The following is a 24,379-nucleotide window of genomic DNA, read 5'->3' on the forward strand; positions in this document are numbered from 1 at the left end:
GTCACTTAGAATGTCCTTATTTGTAAAGAAAAGAACAGTTTTGTTTTGTTATTTTCTTTACCAACTTTACAATATCTACACTGTATTTCTCATTCATTTAATGTTATCCTCATTGAAAAAAAATAGTCTTTTAAAAATAAGGACATTTTAAGGACACCAAAAAATTCCACGGTAGTGTATTTTATTTTAATTGTATTTGTACTACTTCAAAAATGATGATGATGATTATGACTAAATAACTTTTTTTTTTTTTACCTGATGAGCACTTCGTTGGGGATCTGCACCAGCTCTCCGTCGATATTCCAGGGGAAGCTTGCGGTAGAGTCTGACTGGATGATGGGTATGGCCTTGGAGTCGTCTTCGCTCTCGTCCTCTGAGCAGCCAATCAGCCCACGGGGGCGGAGCCTCACCGCTGTCACGGCGTGCGTCTCCACGAAGGAGAACTCCAACTGGACACAAACCAAAGCCTGTGAGTGTGTGTGTGTGCGTGCCAACGTGCATGTGTGCAGGTGTCAAACTAGCATCCCTAGACTACATCCATCCATCCATTTTCTGAGCCGCTTATCCACACAAGGGTCGCGGGCGTACTGGAGCCTAACCCAGCTATCTTCAGGCAGGAGGCGGGGTACACCCTGAACTGGTTGCCAGCCAATCGCAGGGCACACATAAACAAACAACCATTCGCACTCACATTCACAAATTTTGCCTACGGGCAATTCGGAGTCGTCAATTAACCTAACACGCATGTCTTTGGGATGTGGGAGTAATGTGTAAATGCTAAAGGTCAGCATTTTAAGCACAAAATTGTACTTAATGGCCATTTATTAATGTATTTGCGACTTAGTAAAGCCATTGGGTTTTCTTTATGTAATAAAAACTGTATGACTATTTTTACAACAACAATAAGACTTGTAAATGTGCAGCAGCCACTTCCAATTTACTTTCCCACCTGTAGTTACGTAAAGCGCCAACAGGGAGCAGCAGAGATCAACACACAACAAAGTGTACGTGCAAGCTACAATAAGATATTTATCCTTTTGTAACGTTAACAAATGCGCACTTTTTAAGATCAAATTATGTACTCTTAAAGTCACACTTAAGACCTTTTACATTTCAGTTAAATCAAATCTAATAACCTTTATGCCATTTTGATCAAATGCAAGACTTTATTTTCACGTTATTTCACACTTATAAGGCCACTGTGATCTATTTAAGACCACTAATCAAATTTTAGACGTTTTAAGACCACTCGACAAAATATAAGCCATTTGAAGACAACTTAGATCACATTTGAGAGTTTCTGAGACCGCTTTGATCACATTTAAGACTTTTTGATCAAATTCAAGACTTTTTGTGGCCAGTTTGATTAATTTAAGACCACTTTGATCACATTTAATAAAAATTCATGACAATGATTAAAATTAAGATTTTTTTGATTAAATCCAAGATGTTTTTTAAGGCCTTTTAATACATTTAAAACCACTTTGATCACATGTAAGACTTTAAAAAATACATTTACATATTAATCGTGATTTGAATTATCTATAAGCATCTTTTCTTTTTTGAAGTTACAGCATGATTGACAGAGGAATTGAGTGTCATTGGCAAACATTCAACCATCTACAAGGGGACCACAGAGGAGCCTTGAGGATTACCACATGGCTACCAAGACAAATCTTTGACATTTTGGCAGTATTTTTGAGAAATGATGATGAGAACCATGACAGTCAACCGCCATCGAAAGGTTATAAAAGCCAAAAGATTATGTACTTTTAAGTCCAACGTGGAAATACGACGTATATTTTTTCCGTCGGTCCTGTCGTAATTTGTTAACCAGGTTACGCCCATGTTGTTGTTGACCTGCCAGGAAGCTGGAAGTGGGTCAGGGAGTAAACAGTGTGGTCAAGAGCACACAGACAGTATATTTAGCCAGTATATTTAGAAAGTGGGTTAGTGTGGAGAAGCAGGCTAATCTGCTCCCTGACGGGCTCGTTAGTGGAAGCTTTAAAGAAGACCGGGTCAACAGTGACACGTCATACTCAAGAAGTGACACTCACCTGTCCGGTGGAGGAGCTGTACCTCTTCAGGTGTTTGACGAACTCTGATCTGGACGTGTCCCCCACGGCGATCAATGCTGCACTTCCATTGGTCAGTCTAGAGCCAGAACAGGAAGTAGGAGAATACGGTCAGCAATCATAAAAGTACAAAAGTGAAGAAAGTTGAACATGAACACTCTCGTGAGAGCGTCGAGAGCAACGTTTTCTCAATATGGACTACTTTGACTGTTTTAACCACATCGGCATTTTTCACTGTTAACTGAACCTACAAATGTGTACTGTGCCTGTATCATGAATCATTCTGTTCTATCTATCTGCAACTAACTGTACCTGCAACTCTAACTAACTGCAACCGTGCACTGGTATACTACCTGCCCAGTACATGTCTCTTTAACAGGACCTTTACCTGTTCCTTTGTTTTTTTTTTTTTAAAAACAACTCGAAACTGTAACTGTTTCTGACAATGAGATATAAGTGTACCTGCTACTGTATATTAGTATACGACACATACAGTTTTGCTCACCATTATTGGCACCCCTTAATCTTCAGAAATAAATGGAAATGTACCAAACTTATATTATCAGGATCTCTTAATTGAAAGTCCAAAGTAATTTAACAAAGAATATAGTTAGTTTTTTTTTTAAACTTAGATGGTGTAATTTCAAAGAAAATAAAAACAGTGCATGTGCAGCAATATTATCCTTAATATTTGGTTGCACACCCTTTGGCAGCAATGACAGCCTCCAAATGTTTCTATAAGCTTTTTGCACTTCTTCGGGGGTATTTTCTCCCACATTTCCTTTGAAGTTTTTTCATGCTCTTGAACATTTGCAGGAATCTTTTCCCAAATGGCAGATTTCAGCTTCCCCCCAAAGATTTTCAATTGGATTGAGCTCAGGACTCATTGCTGGTCATTTTAGAACAGTCGATTTTTTCCCTTTTCAACCATTTCTGTGTGCTTTTGGATGTGTACTTTGTGTCTTTGTCTTGCTGGATTTCGCCTCAAACCAAGTTTTTCTACACTGAGTAAGACATTTTGCTCTAAAATCTCTTGATAATGTTCTGATTTCATGATGCCTGTGATACAGTCAAGGCCTCCAGTATCAGATGCACCAAAGCAGCCACACAGCATTATGGATGGTCCACCGTGCTGGACTGTTGGCAGGGTGTTCTTTTCCTTAAAGGCTTCATTGCCCCACTTGTAAACATACTGTTAGTGTGCATTGCCAAAAAGCTGTAGTTTGGTTGCATCTGTCTATAAAATGTTGTTTATCATTTGCTCTAAGTTCTCTCTAGAAAAATGTTGTTTCACTTGATTCATTTTCTTCAAGAGATATTCTCCATTTAGTACTTACCTTTATGGGTGCCAATAATGGCGAGCAGGACTATACTTTGTACCTGTACTTACTGTACATTTAATTCTTCCTGTATCTTTAATTGTAACTGCTGTGTAACTGTATACTGTAAGTTACACAGTACCTTTATCTGTAAACTGTATCTTAGATGTAAATATATATAAATGTAGCCTTTCATCTAGGTATCTGAAACTCTATACTAATTTACTAAGAACCTGTATCTTTACCCATACATAAGTATTATACTGCATGCATACATTGTAGCTGTTCCTGTCTTTCATTGTAGTGCACCTGCGAGTTTATTTGTAGCGTTAAGTACAATTGTAACTGTACGTATATACAACATGTATACCTTGCACCTGTACCTACCTGTAAAAATAGCACTAAACAGTACCTGTGACCGAAAACGTCAACCTGTTCCTGTGAGTGTGTACATTTCATTCATACTTGGTGTTGGGGGCCAGTCCTCGGGGAGCGTGAGGACTAAGACAGGGGATGGCCATGACGCTGATGCTCAGATACAAGCCCTCATTGGTGGTCCATGACTCCACCCCCTCTGCACACACAGAAAACAAACACACACGCACCCGACATCAGCACAAACACAAAGCACACAACCGTGTATGTCTTGTAAATGTAAGACTTTTTAAGAAAACTTTGATCAAATTTAACACTTTTTAGGACCACTTTCATCAATTTCAAACAAATATTGTTTATATGTGCCCTGCGATTGGCTGGCAACAAGTTCAGCGGCATTTGTTGATAAATGGCTTTTGCTTTGCATAGTCGAGTTTCAAGTTGCACTTACGGATGTAGCGCCAAACTGTATTTACTGATATTGGTTTTCTGAAGTGTTCCTGAGCCCATGTGGTGATATCCTTTACACATTGATGTCGGTTTTTGATGCAGTGCCGCCTGAGGGATCGAAGGTCACGGGCATTCAATGTTGGTTTTCGGCCTTGCCGCTTACATGCAGTGATTTCTCCAGATTCTCTGAACCTTTTGATGATATTATGGACCGTAGATGATGAAATCCCTCAATTCCTTGCAATTGTACATTGAGGAACATTGTCCTTAAACTGTTCGACTATTTTCTCACGCACTTGTTCAAAAAGAGGTGAACCTCGCCCCATCTTTGCGTGTGAATGACTGAGCAATTCAGGGAAGCGCCTTTTATACCCAATCATGGCACCCACCTGTTCCCAATTAGCCTGTTCACCTGTGGGATGTTCCAAACAGGTGTTAGACAAGCATTCCTCAACTTTCTCAGTCTTTTTTGCCACCTGTCCCAGCTTTTTTGGAACGTGTTGCAGCCATAGAATTCTAAGTTAATGATTATTTGCTAAAAACCATCAAGTTTATCAGTTTGAACATTAAATATCTTGTCTTTGTAGTGTATTCAATTAAATATTGGTTGAACATGATTTGCAAATCATTGTATTCTGTTTTTATTTATGTTTAACACAATGTCCCAACTTCATTGGAATTGGGGTTGTAAAATCATGAACCGTTTTAAGGGCCACTTTCATCAATTTTAGAGAACTTAATGGAATGTAAGATTTTTAAAACCACTTAATCCCACTCAAGACTTTTTTTCTCCATTTTAATCAAGACTTTTTAAGTAAACTTTGATCCACTTAGAATAAATTAACAAATATATTACATTTTTAGATAATTTTGATTGAATTGAAGACTGGTTAAAGCCACGTTGATCAATTTCATTCATTCATTCATCTTCCGTTCCGCTTCTCCTCAGTAGGGTCGCGGGCGTGCTGGAGCCTATCCCAGCAAACTTCTGGCGAAAGGCGGGGTACACCCTGAACTGGTCGCCAGCCAATCGCAGCGCACATAGAAACAAACAACTATTCGCACTCACCGCTGATCAATTTAAGAAATTTTAATAATACTTCATGACTTTTGGATCAAATTAATAAGGCCATTTTGATTAATTTAAGGCCTTTAAGACCGTTTTGATCAAACTGAAGACTTTTTAAAGCCACTACGATTGAGTTAAGAGTATTTAGGAACGCTGGGATCAATTGTAAAATTAAAGACTTTTGGCCATTTTGATCAATAAGACTTTTTAGACCGTTTTGATGAAATTGAAGACTTTAAAGCCACTTGAATTGATTAAAGACCACTTTGGTGAATTTTAAGACTTTAAGACAAATGTTATGACATTTATTACGGCATTTCAATAACATTTTGATCACATTTAAGAGTTTGTAAGGACACTGATTTATTTACAACAAACTTCATTACATTTTAATTGAATTGAAGACTATATTAAAGACCATTTTGATTAAATGTAAGACTTTTTTTTTTTTTAGCCCATTTTACAGTACAACCAGCAGAACATGTTTTGAGTGATCACCTGAGTCACCATCTTGTTCATCATCCTGGTCCCTGACAAAGACATTCAACACTTTAGATACAATGTGTGTATGCGTGCTTGTATATGTGTGTGTGTATCTCACTGGTCCTTTACGTGGCTTGTTCGAAAAGACAGCTGACAGTCTTCTGGTCTGCATTAACGATACACAAACACTCACATTAAACACAGCCATAGGGGTGCTCTCTGTTATTTGATAACTTGTGTGTGTTTTACCTCAACCTGGCCAGGGTCTTGACCAGCGCGTACCCGCGTCGCCGTGACGACGGCATCCACCGCTTCTTCTCGGCCCGAGCAAGGCTGCGTCCGCCGAAGCCAAACATGGCGGAGAAGCCGAAGCGTAGCAGCTGACCGAGCGACCAGAAACTGCACATGTCCACGTGCTGCACGTGACCTGAGACAACAACACAGCCAATCAGAGGTGGCCGCCGATGTTGGCGACGCTTAACCCACCAATCAAAATCAATCAAAAGTTAGCAAATATTGTCCAGTGATCCCAAAAGGACCCAAAACACAATCTACTGCTTGTCTGTAATAGTGGTTCTCAAAAAGGAGTCGCTGGACCCCCAGAGGTCTATGAGCAGTAGCTTGGGGATCTATAAAATTATTTGAAATACATTTTTATGTGGTATCATTTCAAAAAATTCAATTAAATTTAAAAAAGTTGTAATTATTTTGATTAAATAAACGGTTAGCTTGAATAAAATAATTAGTAAAAGAATTCAAACATACAATCAATGTTTTTGATTATTTTATTAACTGATTGGTTAATTAACTACAAGTAAGTTACATATAAATGAAACCATTTCAACTTGAGAATGAATTATTTCAAAATAAAGTATTTTACATACAAATTTTCACTGTTATCATTTTTCCATTTTAAAAATCAAATGTGTCCCTGGCGCACAAAAGTTTGTCCAGCCCCAATAATAATCAATACCAACCATGGCAACAGCCTGAGGTATGTACACACCTGTAGTCGTCACTTCCTGTTCTCCATTGTGTACTAATTAGTATCATTACTGCCATCTGTCACGTCCCGGCATTCAAACACAACGACCTGTCCTGATTGGGCATCGGGGAGGCAGGGGGCAGCCAGAGCACATAAGTAAAGCTGTGATTTGAGGTGAAAGTGATCCTGCTATGAGACATCTGTCCGACCAGCCCCCTCAACCACCACCCACCTTGTCAGCTTCACTCTGACTGCAGCCAATCATGTCACGGCGTTATCAAAACACAACAAACTCATTGGCTGCTTCTCAATAAAAAATATTCCTAACATACAACCAATACAACAATTGACTTAGAACCAATAGAAAATGTAGAACCGAACCAACAACCTACCACCCCAGTTGAACCAATAGAACCAGTAGAACTAACAAAATAGAACCAATAACCTAGACCTAATGGAACCAACAAACTAGAACTAGTAGAACCAACAAGCTAGATCCAACAGAACAAGAACCCTAATGACCGACAATTGATAGAAACAATGACATAGTCCCAATAGCAGAGTACAGCTAACACACGAGAACCCAACAGAACCCTCGTACCAATAGAACCAATAAAACTAACCACTCCGAACCTATCTAATAAACAACCTAGAACCAATACAAGTAGTCATAATAATTAAGGACCAATAGAACTAATGACCTAGACCCAATAATACCAAATACTTAGGCACAATAGACCAAAGACCTGGAACCTATAGAACATACAACCAACAGACAATTAAACCAACAAAGTACCAGTAAAACAAAGTATTTAGAACCAAAAGATGGTATACAACCAGAAGAACTAACAACCTAGTACCAGTAGACCAGAAGGCCGAAACACCAACCTAAAATTAATAGAACCAATAGTACCAAAACAAACAGTTAACCTAGTTATCTAGAGCCAATCGAACCGATAATACTGATAGAACACTCATAAACAACAACTTAAAACCAATTGTACCAACAACCTGGAGCGAACAGACTCAACAGAACCAATAACGACCTACAGCCAGCAGAACCAATAGCGCCAATAGAAGCAATAGAACCAAAAGAAGTAATAAAGCCAACAGAACCAGTCAAACCAGTTGAAAAAGTGCAACCAATTGAACTAATAGAACGAGTAAAATAAGTAGAATGTACCAAGGATGATGTGTATGGCAGCAGTGACTGGATCTCTGACTCCATGAACAGAACATGAAACCACATCCGTAGAACCTTTCAAGAAAATTAATAATCGTTAATAAAAAAAAATTAAAAATCATGTCTAAAGAGAGTAATAATGTCTAGTATAATGTGGATCTAGGAAGGGAGGGGGCCCACCTGCCGGGATGATTCCCAGAGGAAGCGATGCTCTCACGGGAATGTTGGGAGAGTTGGCGTCCAGTTGGGCTCGTAGAACCAGAGCGTGGCAAAGTTCTGCCACGGAACCGTCACCACCCACGCACACCACCCTGATACACACACACACACACACACCACACACACACACACGCGCGCACACACTTATATATACTGTAATGTATTACAGTGTGAATGCTGACGAGCACATTCCCCAAATTCCCGCTTTCCCCACAATTCCACATTTTACATGAAAATAATTTCCTTCGAAATGAATGGTGACATTTTCCAAATGTAACAGATCCTTCCCATTTTTTAAAAATTACTTTAACCTTTATTTATTAGGTAAGGCAATTGAGAAGAGATTGTCGTTTGCAATGCTGACCTGGCTGCAGACAACAGAGTAAAACAAAGCAAAATAAAAGCAAATACAAATACATACTGTATAAAACAAACTGTGCAGTGTGATATACAGTGGTTACAAAGTTACAAAACAGATTACATTACATTGTAGCACATGGTGAATAAAAGGTTCTAAACAGGCTAAAACCAGGTTAAGTGATCATGTACAATATCCCTAAAACTAACTTTTTAAATAATTATATTGGGATGAATGAGGTGAGTTTTACTCTTTGTTACAGAGTGTTCCAGTCGTTTGGGGCAGAAAATTGAAAAGAAGATCGACCAAAGTAGTGTGGACTTCGGGAAAACAGAGGTTAATAAAACTGCTGGAACGGAGCGTGCGGGTGGTGGTATGTATGGTGAGCCAAGACAGGGTGGGCGCTTGCCAATGAGTGTTTTACAGATAAACATGGATTCATAGATTGGAAACATGGATATTATATCAACCGTTCCAAACCATTCCAACTTCAAACTGTTGCGCTCATTCAGGAAAAATTGAGAATCATTTTTAACTTGCCAAAAAAATTGAATTTGTTTAGTTTTTCGCATTTCTGATGACATCATTCCCAAATCAATAACAATCAATTTGATGTATTTACCTCCTCCTTCCACATTTCTCAACAGACTCACATGGTTCCGACTTCAAACTGTTCAGATTACTCAGGATAGACGCATAACTATTTTTCATATTCCCCAAATTCGATAATCTGCATTTTCAATGACAAATTGAACACACAACTGTACATATTTTACATATTTACTTCCTCCCTCCACATTTCTCAACTGATTCAATCCATTCCAACTTCAAACTATTCGGCTCACTCAAGACATTTGCGCTTTCCGTACACGATTTACTGTTTTGGTTATTGTCACCACAGCATACCGACTTTTAGCATGTTAGCATTTTAACCACTGTAAATTACCCGCGCCGGCCCTTCCTCCTCCTGTCGACGGGATTTCCTGCATCACGTTTGGCACGCCTAATTGGTCAATGTAAGGTTCCACTTAAGCCTCTCACATACACGTACACATGCACACACGCTAATCAGATATCTTGGCAATGCTAAAATAATCTACTCTAGGCACTATAAGCCTTGGAAAGCAGATTACACATGCACACACACTTCCTGACTGCATGTTATGCCACCTCTTCTTCATCTCAAACTATTGATTGAAATGTTTTGTGAGGTGATGATGTCATAGGAAGTGAAGAGGAACATTCTGAGACATAAAATAAAATTAATAACTAAATAAATAAATAACTGACCCATCAAAGTCCTCCAGCTTGAGCTCCTTCATCACTGACAGGGCGTGTCCCCTCCTCTCTGTCACTGCACGAACACACACACACGCACACACACACACACACACACACACAAGCGAGTAAGTACAGACAGACAGGTGGTCATACAGGCAGACAGGTAGGTCACACAGAGTGAGACAGAGACAGATGGAAAGACAGAAAGTGAACACAGTGTTCCAAAAAAAGTGTGACAACAGATACCTTGCCATCTGTTGAAAAGGAGGAGGAGGAATAGAGAAAAAGGAGAGGAAGAGGGACAGTGGAGGAGAGGAAGTCAAGGACAAGATGTGAGGGGAGGATAGAAGAGAAGAGAGAAGGCCAGGAAAAGACGGAGATTGATAAAGGAAATGATTGTTAAGACATAATAGGGGATAGATGAGAGGAAAAGGGAAATGATGGAGGGAAGAGGAAAAGGAAGTTGGTACAGGAAGGGATGAGTGGTGGAAGAAAGCAAAGGATGGACGAAGTGAGGGAATGAACTAATGTAAGGAGAGAAGAGCGGACAGAGGAGATGAGAAAGGGAGCTAATGGAAGGACGAGGAAAGCGAAGTGGGTAAAGGAAAGGAGACAGTGGGAAAGAGAAAAAGAAAAGAAGAAAAATTGGAAAAGTAGATGATGGAGTGAGGAGAGAAAGTAAATAGGTCACGCAAAGAATGGAGGAGAAGAGAAAAAGGAAGAAGGTGAAGGAAATTAAATGTTGGAGAAGAGGAAAAGGAAACAACAGGAGTGCCTCAAGATACAAGCTTAATTTGTTCAATGACCACGGTTGTAACTCAAAACATTTGCGTCTCAAATCATCTTTCCGCACTGAAATGAATTGTGGTGCAATTCATCCGTTCCGGCCTCCCACTTTTTAATAAGGAAAACAGTACTACGGAAAGAATTAAGCAGTTTGTGCATCATGATTTAATGCATGAATTCAATTCATTCTGCTGCTCCTTCTGGTGTGCACGCCTTGGCCACCGGGGAGCGGAACAACACACTCCTAAAGACACAAATGAAGAAGTCTCATCACACATTTAGTGACTTAGTAAGATGCAATAATGTTGGTCATTTTTCGCAGAGGATAAAAAATATATCCCTGTGATTATTGTTGAATTGTTTCTCTGACGTTTGTGTTCAAATATCTGTTGCTTAAAGGGTTAAAACACCACAACTATCTATGCTAATTGTCATTTCTAAGCCAATTATTTGGCTGTTATAACTACACGTTCTCTTCGTTTTGTTTAATTCGACAGTCAATTTCAACTGGGAGTAACAATAAATGGCTTGAAGCCTCTATTTTGAACAATGGTTCACTATCTGCCAAACCGCTGCTTATTGTGAAGTGAGTAGATTTTGCTGCCACCAAAGAGTGCTCGTATCTCAAGTATGTGCTCGTGAGTCAAAGCAAAAAAAATGGTCTGAACAACTGCTCGTATCTCAAAAGAACTCGCAAGTCTGCTTATTCATACTCTAGGTACCACTGTACAGAGGAGAGGATAAATGAGAAGAGGAAAAGGATGGAGGAGATGATGAGAAGGGATAACGAAATAATTTAGGAGAGGAAAAAAGGAAGTATGAAGGAGAGAAGCAAAGAAAGGATGAAAAGACAAAGGAAGTAAGTAGGTGGTAGTCCAAACCAGGAAAGGAAAGACTGGAGGAGATAAGGATGGAGAAGAAAAGAAGCAAAAAAGATGATGGATGGAAGAGGAAAAGTAAGTCAAGGAAAGGATGCAAGGAGATAAGAAAAGGAAAGATGATGATGGAAGGAATATGAAAGAAAAGACTATTACAACAGATGGACTAGACGCTCCACCCACTGTATCGGGTTACCGAGCAACCAGAGACTGCCATTAACTCTGACCTATGGACCTGCGCACACACACACACACACACACACACACGCACTGACCGGTGATGTCGGTACGGACGTCGGCCATCTTGAAGAGGGGAGCCACGTGCTCTCTGTAGATATGAACTGCCTCCTTCTTGTGACTGCTGGGGTTGATGAACACCTTCACACACCTGGGACGGCCACTCAAACCTACACACACGCATAGACACACATGCACACACACACACGTGAATGATAGCGGGTGCATGTTGTCATGGAAACGCAAAGCTTTCCCCCTCCAAATATCATACACGTGATGATATCTTTGATTCTTTTGAAACTCTACACTAAGACTGTTAGCGTGCGCATGAGTGGCGGCCATGTTGGTACAGGCAAGCAGAGCGTAAATACAAGGAAGCTCAAACCAATTACTGGATTTTCATTTAAGACAAATAAAATAATAGTAAAGATTTTATAATCATTATTTTAGACTGTGGCCTTCCTGTGTGGTGTTAGCATATTTGCAGGAGTACTCTGGCTTCCTTCCACATTCCCAAAACATTCATGTTAGCTTCATTAATGACTAAATTGTCTCTAAGTGTGAATGCTTGTTCGTCTATATGTGCCCTCAGGCTTGTGCACCGAGCAAAGGTTAGGGTGTGTGTGTGTGTGTGTGTGTGTGTGGTGGCTCATGAGGCAGATTTAGAGACCGCATTATGGATCCCAGTAGAGTACCGGTGATCAATACGAGCGCACGCATGCGTGCACACACACACACACACACACACACACACAAAACGCCATTATAATATCCATCTCATAGCTATAATCTTCTCCCTATGGGCCATGACCCCGCCCTGTTAATGACCTTACACACACACACATACACACACACGCACGCCTCAAGGGTTGCCCAATGACAAAAGTCAACACTAATGTGATGAAAGTCAACGTCGACTATTCGCTGCTGACGTCATCAACATTTTTTCAGTAGACTACAGTACTATAATCATTGGCGTAAATATCCTGTTGCCAGTAAAGTCAGGCCTTCAAAATAATATAGCCAGCTGTGTTAAAAGTGGCTCTGCCAACTCCACAAGCCAAAAACACGTCATTAGTGACTAGCCGACGTCACACTCTGTCATTGTGGAGTAGTAAAGTTTACAGACACGCACTTTTAGAATTTTGAGGAAAAAAACAAATTTTTAATCTATTTTGGAATAAGGCTGTAACAACAAAATGTGGGAAAATTAAAGTGAAGTGAATATTTTCCGGATATACTGTCAAAAACAGCAGCCATTTTGGAGACTTTGCGGTGGCAGCCATCTTGTGTCAGACGATGCTGATGAAGATGGCAAGAGAGTCTAGGACACACACACACACACAAACACGCAGGATCAGGTATCCCGCACGCGGCGTGGCAGGCGGCGGGTTACTATGGTGATACAGCGTTGCCATGGTAAACAATCCCAGGCTGCGAGCACAGTGAGCTGCCCGTCATGTAAACAACTTTGATTTCACTCATGTGAGGTCAAGTCAAGATGGCCTCACATGAGACCTCGGAGGGAAATGGTAAATGGGTACAGTACACACAGAACCATGTTTTTTGGCGAACTGTTACATCACTAGTGATTATACATTTACGTGGTTTCACCATTATACAGTAACACGAACGCTTATGGGTTTTTACAACACACGGGCAAGTCCGAATTTAGAGTCGCGCGTCTTCAGTGTAGTACCATGTTGTGCCACAACATGCTGGGCAGCACTGAGCTCTAGTGGAAGAGATGCAGCTTAATTAACAGCAAAAAAAGAGGAGCAGAGTAGGTCCAAAACTACGCTACAGTATTAGTTTACACAGAACAGAGAGAAGATATGCCTGTGAGTATTTTTGTATGGTCTTTTTGTATGTGTTGCCGCTACCTGTGTGTGTATAAGTAGCCGTTTTTCGAAGGTTTAGAATTATCATAACATTCATGCTAATTTCTGTTAGCCCGTCTACGGTATTTCACAATATATGTATATTAGCATTAAGCTAACAGACTTTCGTTATGGTCTGTTTGAGTGTTCCGATGTTGAAATAAACCATGTTTAATTTTCTGTGACTTTTACAGTAAACTACTTCTGGGGGATATATATTGTGTGCCATTTCTCTTCTATCGTTTCTATCATCATTTATCCATTTTCAAGCAAAGATTTCTACAGAGTATGTTGCAAGCCTGAAATGAGTCCTTAATTCAGGTACCTTGATTTAAAAAATGCTGATGATACCTCAGAGAACCATTTTTTTAATTTGCAAATCTCAAAGGACACACTTACGGACTACTTTGAAAACGTACTCACTACCATTGACAGGCAGCTCCTGTAAATACTAATAGTAGCAAAGTGTGATGGTTGAATGAGTTTATGTGGAGAAACATGCTTATGACATCACCTCAGCAAGGGAAGGACATGGAAGCAGGCATATTTTATTGAAGGAATTAGAGTGGTGGGGAAAGAGGAAAAAAATGCAAAAAATGCGGGCGTGCTGGAGCCTATCCCAGCTATCTTTGGGCGAGAGGCGGGGTACACCCTGAACTGGTCGGCAGCCAATCGCAGGGCACATATAAACAAACAACCATTCGCACTCACTCAATTTTGAGTCTTCAATTAACCTACACTTGGGTCAAATTCTTCAGAACTCTAATGTTGACTAATGTTGAACTTTAATGTTGACATAGCTATGCAGATGACACACAGTTATAGCTAGCAGTGTGTCCCGATGACTACAGTTCAATTGAGGTGTTCTGTTGCTGTCTAAAACAGATAAATAACTGGATGAGACAAAATTTTCTTCAATTAAACCACAGCAAAACTGAGATAATTGTTTTTGGCAATAAAGAAAAGAGGATTGCTGTTAGTAAATACCTGGAGTCACTCGCTTTAAAAACCAAAGACCAAGTACGAAACCTTGGTGTTCTGATAGAGTCCGACCTGACTTTCAACAGTCATATCAAATCAATTACTAAAACTGCCTTCTACCATCTGAAGAACATATGCAGAGTGAAGGCTTGCATGTCTCTAGCAGACCAGGAGAAGCTCATCTATGCTTTTATCTCAAGTAGACTTGACTATTGTAACTTCTTCTTCTGACTGGACTCCCTAAAAAGAGCATGAAACAGCTTCAGCTCATTCAGAATGCTGCAGCTCGGGTTCTGACCAGAACAAACAGGTCAGAGCATATTTCTCCAATTCTAAAGTCTTTATAATATATTTTAAAGTTATGCTACTAAACGGTTTAGGTCTTGAATACATGAATGAAATGCTAATGGAATATAAACCCAGTAGGGCTCTGAGATCGACAGACTCAGGTCAAATAGTGGAGCAGAGTCCAAAGCAAACATGGTGAAGCAGCATTTAGCTATTATGCTGCACACAAATGGAAAAAGTTGCCAACAGAAGTTGTGTGTGTTAAATGTGTTTAAAGCGTGTACTAGGGGTGAAACAAAATTATTATTTTTTTGTATGGTGGTGGAGTTTCAGCTATTGCAGGTGGCTCTGGAATGTGTCCCCTGCCAATAACAATAATTCACTGTATCTGAATAGCACATTAGTCTGTCTGTCTGTCTGTCTCCGTGTCAGCTGTCTATCCATCATAGCTGCTTAAACCGGATGAATGGCGGCAGGTCGTGTGTCAGCCCGTGTGGTCACAGTGTACGTCAAGGCGCGGCAGCCATTGTGGTAGCCGTCAAGGTAAACGTACGTTACGCTTAACGCGCCTTAAGCCAATTTTTCAGCCTCAAAAGGTTTTTTTTATGTGACGGAGTTGTGTCCCGCCGATAGCGGAGCAAGGCAGCTGCGGGACGAGGCCTCTGAATGGTAGTCAGTGGAACAAAAGGCCGAACTACTTTCCATGCAGCGGGTCCGCAGCAGCAGCGTGGCCTGAATGGACGCAACACAACACAATGACTCACAACTATGCCCGCATTCTCCTCCTTGATGTGATGTCTGACGCTAGCGTTAGCTTAGCTTGCAAAGTCATTTGTTTTGTCTTTGTTCAATCAATGATGTCTTTTTTTGTGAGCAATAGTGTTTTAATTTCAGCATAGGCAACCTAAAGTGTTTTTGTGATCTTTTCCTAAACTAATTATGTTTTCAAGGCAAATTATGACTTTTCACTTTTTTTGGCAGATATATTGTTTTACTGTCAAAATAAAACGTGGGAAATAAGCATCTTTAACCAACATTTTACTGCCCAAATATGCATTTATTTGGCCAAACATATTAATTTTGTCCAAACAAAAATAGAATTGTTGAAGTTTTTTTGTAATTCATGTTTCGCAAAGGACTATTTTTAAAATGACTAAAATGGAAAATTTCCCAGGTCACATTGCCACCCCCCCATCAATTTAAATTCACCTTTCCATGTCAGTAACTTTGATACAGAACAGCATCCCGGAAAAAAGGTGGACATTTCCCACCTCGGAAAGGTGGCGTAAAATGGACTTCTGCGACACATTTACACACACGTGCGGCTGTAGAGGGCATTTCAGATAATCTCACTCTCAGACATGATTCGACATGGTGACGGTGTGAGTGTGTGGGTGTGCGTAAATTGTACATGCGTTGAGTAGGATTAGCAGATTAACTAGTCTGTGTGATGACGGCATTGTGACTCATTGGACTTCTGAAATGATATTACATTGTGCATCTCAGCTAACTACGACTGGAACTGGTAGCATGCTAATTACATGCACTACCAGCTAACATACAGAAGTCTTGCTAATAGTTAACTACCCTTATCAACTGCACTGCAAATTCTGGGATAAAGTTATGAACACCCGGTTGTACGTAAACATGCCGGTGTTCTGTTAAATCATGCTCTAAAGCTTTGGTAAAAATTGGTTTGTGCGCGTGAATAAATGTTGACAACGACAAGCATGGGAGGCAATGCGCCAGTCACAATAAACAAACCTGTTGGTCTACGTGAAGTTGCACTGTCAGAGAGCTGTCGTTGATGTGTCACACTACACGGCAGATATCCCAAAAAATCAAACAGGCTTGTCTTTTCATTTCGACGTCATAGGGCCAAATCGTTGGTCGTGGATTATGTCACACTACAGGAAGTTTTGTCGTTCCCGACAAAATATGTTGGGCCTGATCTGGGAAATCGCCCGACAATATTGGGGATAAAATCCTGTAGTCTGATCTAAGCATTAGTATAGAAGTGAGTATTTGTGAGCACTCCAATTGGACAGAGTGCAATTGGTGGTCAGTTATTTACAGTACTACGTCAAAAGACACGGGACAACGCTAAAAATAAACCAGCTTTTTGATTCAAATATACTGAACATGATGACGACGCGGAGTAAATGTCTTTTGCGGAGCCAATAAATGACGTCATTGATCGGATCGGCGAATTATGACATTAAAGCCGATCAGCATAAAATGCTAATTATCGGCCGATGCAATCAAGACGATCAGAATCAGATAGGTGTATAGTCTAGTAACTACACCCATCAATAGCACTACAAACATCAATAAATGCTAACTGCGGCACCACTAGTTTAGCTAAATGGAAACTACTAGACTTTACACCGATCTGATCGGTTTGATCAGTATCAGCCGATGGTGGTAATCTTTGTCAGCCTTGATGTAAACAGAAAAGCTACTTGCTTAGAGCTATCAATGTTAACATTAGATTAAGGCTAACGATGACGATTAAAATTAGCATTTTGTTTACTTTGGTTATCTTTGCCTTATATTTACATTTGTTTGATGATCTTATACATTAAAGTGGGGAAACTATGCAAAAAAATAAGAGTTTGAGAAGAGGGCAAATACTTTTTCACAGCACTACTGTACTGTACTGGAGGCTCAGATCCTCTCAGCTTCTCAGTACAACAGGGTTATGAGTCGTTCTTCGCAGAGGTAAAGACTATATGCCTCACTATGCCTGTGAGTATTGTTATATTATCTGTGTTCCTGAAAAGTTTGTCGGCAAATATCTGTTGCTTAAACAATACTGCTACATATTGTAGATGCCAAATGTTAGCCCGTGTGCCTATAGCGTTTCCCATTGTATGATAGCAAAAGCTATGTGCTTGTTTCAAATACACAATATGTAATTTTCTTTGCTTTATTTTTCGTTTGAACATAACCTTCAGCTGAGCGTGGCAATAAACAGATTGGAACCTTTTTTGGAAGAATATTTAAAAAGAAATGGTAAATCGATGGGTTGTATCTCGAAAAACTTGAAAGTCGGGTCACTCGTATCTCAAGGCACCAATTTACTATATATGCTGTATATAAAAACACAAAACTGTGTTACCTGTAAGGACCTCCCTAAGGGTGTTGTACCAGGCATGCGTATGTTCAGAGGATGCATTGTGGAGGTGCAGCGTGTCCTCCTCCAGTCTGCGGCCCCTTCGCTTGCAGTAGAACAAGGCGACACCCAGCACGGCACCACCGGAGCGCTGTCCCGCCGCCCGACGCCGCTTAACTTTCACTGACAGGATGTCACGTACCATCAGGACACCGGGCAGTGGTGTGCACACTTCACCTGCACACGCAACATTACCGTCAAAAGTGGTTATATGCTAAGCACAAACATCAATCACACTACTAACTTGGCTAAATGCTAACTGCACTGGACAGATGAAACTAATGTTGAGTTGTTTGGAGTAAACACACAACGCTATGTGCGGAGAACGAAAGGCACAGCACACCACCATCAAAACCTCCTCCCAACTGTGAGTATGGTGGAAGGGGCATCATGGTTTGGGACTGCCTTGTTACCACAGGGCCTGGACGCATTGCTATTTTTCATGGAAGAAATAAATTCTCAAGTTGATGAAGACATTTTGCAGGAGAACTTAAGACCATCTGTCTGCTTTTTTTCACCCGGTTTTGTGACGTTTACATGTTGTGTTCAGTATAAACATGGAAACAGTTTGAGTGGTATTAGCTTAAGAAAACATTATTTGTTTAATATTGTGACTTATATATTGGGTAGGATTGGAAGTGCACTTGTAGCACGCTTTGCTACACTCCGGACTGTTTGGAAACTCAGAGCGTTGTTGGAATGTGCTGTTCAGTTATTGAGAGTGCCACACTGTGGGAGTCGCGGAGCATACTCTGGCCAATTTGACTGGGAAGACAAAGCGGCAGACAGGATGAGCATGGAAGCGGTTTAAGCAAGATGCGACGGTTGCGGGCTGACGGTGGATTTAAACGACCTTATTCATAAATGCAAAGAAAGGGGGACCGCTCTGCCTCTCTGAACACTCGCAGTCTCAGAGTAGAGTTAGGGCGTCAGATGTAATTTCTGAATGCACCCTAAATATTTCTGCAGAAATCCAGGTCATTCCAAATGGTTCACATACATTTCCTTGCAACTGTATATGTTCATATTATATAACACATGATGAGCTGTTTTAAACGCTAATTACAAAAGATTACAGACACCTGTCAGTCAAATTAATGAGTTTATTGTCAGTTATTTGTCTTTTTATTGATTATAGATGAGAGGTATTTCATATGAATTATATCCCCCATACTAAAACTACAATTCTCCTTTCCCATTCCATAAAGATACTTGCGCAGTATGTATTATATACTATTATTATGTAATTCATGTATACGAATACATATAACCATAATATGTACAACATATATGTCATCTAGTGTCCAGTGAAGTGAAATAAAAACGATCACACTGAGACGCAGATTGTACAACAACATGAATGAGATCTGTAGTGACAGCACGCACACGCGCACACACACACACAATCACTCACACGCCTGTAGCATGACGCTGCGTCCAGATGGACGTGAATCTCCCATCATGGCCTCACTGACACACTGTGCCAACACACACACACATACACACACACACACACACACACACACATGGAAAATAGGAGCAATTGTGGGTATGACGCAGTATATAATGAAGAACAATGTTAAATTGATAGCCTTATTATTTTTGTTAAGGCTGTTTTTTTGTATTGGATGGTGTACCAAATGAAATTGTTAATGAGCATGTGTGTAAATATGTAGTCACCACCTCAACAATGATGAGGTCATAACTTATGTTGAAATGCAATTGGCAACTATGCCTGAGCTAACTATACTCATTGAGTACAGTGCTACCTTAGCTAAATGCTAACTACTCTCATTTATCACATCAATAACTTAGCTAAATGCTAACTATGACACCACTAGGTTAGGTACAAGCTAACTACAACCATTCGACACTGTGCTAGCCAACCTAAAAGCTAAATACACTCATTAATCACACTACTCACGTTAAATGCTAATCATGGCGCTGCTTGTTTACCTAAAAGCAAACTATACTTCTCAATTACCCTGGTGGTAACTTTTATAAATGCTAACTATACTCTTCAATCACACCAACAAATTTACTAAATGCTAACTCCGGCACCACTAGCTCAGATAAAAAGCTAAGAAAACAAAATTGGGTACCGTGCGAGCCATGTTAAACATTAACTACACTCATCAATCACCCTGCTAACTTTTATAAACGTTAACCACTAAAAACTAAAAATTTTTAAACTTTACGAGCTCCCTCCAGGTAAACAACATGTCGCGCATCCTTGAGCAGATTGACAGGAAGAACTTCTCATAAACAACAGCTGATCCATTTCTATACGCATGCTGGCTGTGTGTGCGTGTGTGTGTGTCTGTGTTAATCTCCTCACACTGAGAGAATCTAATAACCCCCCACGGGCCTAACCAACTGCTCACGACTACTGCCAATACTTCCAACACACACACACATACACACACACACACACACACTTAATGACATTAGCCTTGGATGGAATACAGTAAAACAGATTGTCACACACACACGCACATTTGTGTATTTACTCATTTAGTTGTGTCAAAACAACAACATGGAAGCAAAACAAAAACACCAGTTTGTTAACCTTTTCCACTGCATTGTACCTACTCGCCTTTCCTACCAGTTAGTACCAAGCAGAGTTGTGGACTCGAGTCACATGACTTGGACTCGAGTCAAAATCGAGTCATGAATTTGATTACTCTAGACTCGACTTGAACAGCAATGACTCGTGACTTCAGTCGGATTCAAATCCATTGATTTGAAAGGACTTGCCACTTTTACCAAAGTATTGAGAAACAAACACTCTACTGCTCTCTTTCGATAGGTCAACGTGCCAAAGTTTATTTTATTATACAAATTTGAGAATAACATAACCATAAAGTAAATTTTCTCAACAGATGTTGGGCACGTTCAAGTAGAGGAATTGACCAGGAGATCACTCTTTCAGACACTACCTAAACTAATGGTTTTATTAAAAAAATAAACCACAGTGCAACACAAATCAACAATAAATAAACTACACATTCAACAAACTAATGGTAACATACACAAAAACGACAATTAACGTGACAATAAGGACGTTAATTATTGCAACAACAACAAAAAATCCACATTGCATTGTGGGAATCGCAAGGCTTGATGTCATGTATGCTCGTTTTCGTTAGCATTAGCAGCTAGCTTTGTGAGCGATCACGCAAATAGTTACACAGTAGGCCAATCATGCACTGTTTGGGGTTCCTGTTCCTTAAAATCTGGTTTAGTCAGAGTAGTGTTCTTAAGAATCAGCCTTCCATTTCTTTTTTATTCACTTTATTTACAGATTAGCACATTGCCAGCATCTATTCGACATGACGCTACATTATTCTGTCTTCTGTCCTTTTCTTCTTTTTCATCTCTTTTTGTTGTAATATTTTAATGCAGTCATCTCAGTCAGAACACTAGAGGGTTCTGACCCCCTAGTATTCTGACTGAGATGCCACAGTTGGATAAAGTTGTGCCTTTACAAGAACATGACCAACTTGTGTTCCTCTTTTTTTAATTAATGCCTTATGTTTTTGACCTTCACAAGAGATGCCAAGTTTAAACTGAAATCTATTTATATTTGTTTTTTATTAACCAGAAATATTTGTAGACAAGAAAATGCACTTCCCTGCTAAATGCACAATGTGAATTTAAGAAAAATACTTTTGATTATCTAAAATAGGAAACCAATAGGTCGTTCATTATTAAGTGAGAGGTCTCATTTTCTCTTGTGTATTCAAAATTGGTCTTTAACCAACCAAAAATATATTTTATCCTTATACTTGATTATTCAATGGAATTGTCAGTACAGTACTCGATTACTACTTATAGCACTGCTGGATGCAAATTCTAATTTGTGGCAGGTCTGTTTAATGTAACTGTAAGTCATAGCATAGCATTTTCATAGAGTAACTGAAAAAGTACTATTAATCAATTTTGAAGGCGCAAAAAGACGGGGAGAAAATGCAAACTCCTCACTGGTGAGGCCAGATTTGAACCCAGGTCCTTAGAACTGTGAGGCAGATGTGTTAACCAGTCATCCAATGTGCTGCCCTGAAACATACAGTGGGTACGGAAGGCATTCAGACCCCCTTAAATTAAACTGTTATATTGAAGCCATTTGCTAAAATCATTAAAGTATTTTTTTCCCCTCATTAATGTATAAACAGCACCCCATATTGACAGAAAAAAAAAATTTTGGGACATTTTTGCAGATTTATTAAAAAAGAACAACTGAAATATCACACAGCCATAAGTATTCAGACCCTTTGCTCAGTATTTAGTAGAAGCACCCTTTTGAGCTAATATAGCCGTGAGTCTTTTGGGGAATGATGCAGTTTTTCACACCTGGATTTGGGGATCCTCTGCCATTCCTTGGAGATTCTCTCCAGTTCTGTCAGGTTGGATGGTGAATGTTGGTGGACAGCCATTTTCAGGTCTCTCCAGAGATACTCAATTGGGTTTAAGTCAGGGCTCTGGCTGGGCCATTGAAGAACAGTCACGGAGTTGTTCTGAAGGCAATCCGTTATTTTAGCTGTGTGATTAGGGTCAGTCTGAGGTCCTGAGCACTCTGGAGAAGGTTTTCGTCCAGGAAATCCCTGTACTTGGCCGCATTCATCCTTCCTTCGATTGCAACCAGTCGTCCTGTCCCTGCAGCTGAAAAACACACCCACAGCATGATGCTGCTATCACCATGCTTCACTGTTGTGACTGGTGATGAGCAGTGCCTGGTTTTCTCCACACATACCGCTTAGAATTAAGGCCAAAAAGTTCTATCTTGGGCTCATCAGACCAGACAATCTTATTTCTCACCATCTTGGAGTCCTTCAGTTGTTTTTTAGCAAACTCCACGCAGGCTTTCATGTGTCTTGCACTGAGGAGAGGCTTCCGTCAGGCCACTCTGCCATAAACCCCCGACTGGTGGAGGGCTGCAGTGATGGTGGACTTTCTAGAACTTTCTCCCATCTCCCATCTGCATCTCTGGAGCTCAGTCACAGTGATCTTTGGGTTCTTCTTTACCTCTCTTACCAAGGCTCTTCTACCCCGATTGTTCAGTTTGTCCGGACAGCCAGCTCTAGGAAGGGTTCTGGTCATCCCAAACATCTTCCATTTATGGATTATGGAGTCCACTGTGCTCTTAGGAACCTTAAGTGCAGCACAATTTTTTTTGTAACCTTGGCCGGATCTGTACCTTGCCACAATTCTGTCTCTGAGCTCTTGAGGCAGTTCCTTTGATCTCATGATTCTCATTTGCTCTGACATGCGCTGTGAGCTGTAAGGTCTTATATAGACAGGTGTGTGGCTTTCCTAATCAAATCCAATCAGTATAATCAAAAACAGCTGGACTCCAATGAAGGTGTCGAACCATCTCAAGGATGATCAGAAGAAATGGACAGCACCCGAGTTAAATATATGAGTGTCACAGCAAAGGGTCTGAATACTTATGGCTGTGTGATATTTTAGTTTAGAATCTGCAAAAATTTAAACAAACTTTTCAAGGGGGGTCGGGGGGAGAGGCGCTGGCGTTGTCTCATTCTGACAGATATGTTCAGAGTGTGTGATGGTCTCGGTTACAGCAGCATCTGCCGTCACATTCCACACAGATGTCGATGTGGTGCCATGGTGACCTGTGGGGCTCTCAGGCATGATGGGGACCCAGGTTAGTCGGGTGCTGGTCAGGAGGACGTCGTGGCTCTTCTTGCCCACTTTGAAGATCCCGCGCAGCAACACACACTCACTGACACAAACGTTAAAAAAAAGGGGAAAAAAACTTAATTCACATATTGCAATTTTTTCTCATAAAATTAAGACTTTGCATCTAGAAAAGTATGGCATTATTCTTTTAAGGTTGTTTTTTTTTTTTTTTTTGACAAAAAATATAACTTTAGTATCGTAAGATTTTATTCATGGAAAAAAACACAACTTTACTTTTATAAAATAATATTTCATTCTTGAAAAAAACATGACTATTCTAGAAAAAAACTGATTTGATATTTGGGGCAAAAAAAAACTTTTTCACACAAAAAATCTGATTTCATTCTTGTATGATTATAGTTTTTTTCAGTTTGACTGTTGATGTATTATTGGATAAAATTGACATCAATCATTATAGCAGCACCACTGACCTGTGGTGATCTCACTGAATGTGTGTGAATGTTAATGCCTGGCAATTTAAAAAAATATATATATTTTATAAAATTATCGTTTCCATTCACTTAAAACGGTGTGTGTGAACTGAACACTTTGAAAAACCACCACAGCTGTAAAAAAAAAAAGTACTGTACATAAAGATTGAAAACAAATAGAAAGGAAAACCTTTAATTGTCATTATACAGTATGGTGGAGATACGA

At 40.0% G+C, this 24,379-nt stretch overlaps 1 protein-coding gene across 1 annotated transcript in view; it reads right to left on the reverse strand.

Annotated features, from left to right (window-relative positions):
- cerkl (ceramide kinase-like) overlaps positions 1-24,379 on the reverse strand; it is a 30,425-nt gene that overhangs the window by 2,147 nt on the left and 3,899 nt on the right. The window contains exons 2-13 of the mRNA XM_061792087.1: positions 23,656-23,765; positions 17,969-18,199; positions 11,737-11,868; positions 9,807-9,870; positions 8,120-8,250; positions 7,940-8,014; positions 6,021-6,198; positions 5,890-5,937; positions 5,787-5,818; positions 3,860-3,968; positions 2,058-2,154; positions 256-449 (exon numbers count right to left, since the gene is read on the reverse strand). Coding sequence (XP_061648071.1) covers positions 256-449; positions 2,058-2,154; positions 3,860-3,968; positions 5,787-5,818; positions 5,890-5,937; positions 6,021-6,198; positions 7,940-8,014; positions 8,120-8,250; positions 9,807-9,870; positions 11,737-11,868; positions 17,969-18,199; positions 23,656-23,765 — 1,401 coding nt within the window. The remainder of the gene's footprint in view (positions 1-255; positions 450-2,057; positions 2,155-3,859; positions 3,969-5,786; positions 5,819-5,889; positions 5,938-6,020; positions 6,199-7,939; positions 8,015-8,119; positions 8,251-9,806; positions 9,871-11,736; positions 11,869-17,968; positions 18,200-23,655; positions 23,766-24,379) is intronic.

Source organism: Phyllopteryx taeniolatus, chromosome 12, assembly GCF_024500385.1.
Source record: "Phyllopteryx taeniolatus isolate TA_2022b chromosome 12, UOR_Ptae_1.2, whole genome shotgun sequence".
NCBI lineage: Eukaryota > Metazoa > Chordata > Actinopteri > Syngnathiformes > Syngnathidae > Phyllopteryx > Phyllopteryx taeniolatus.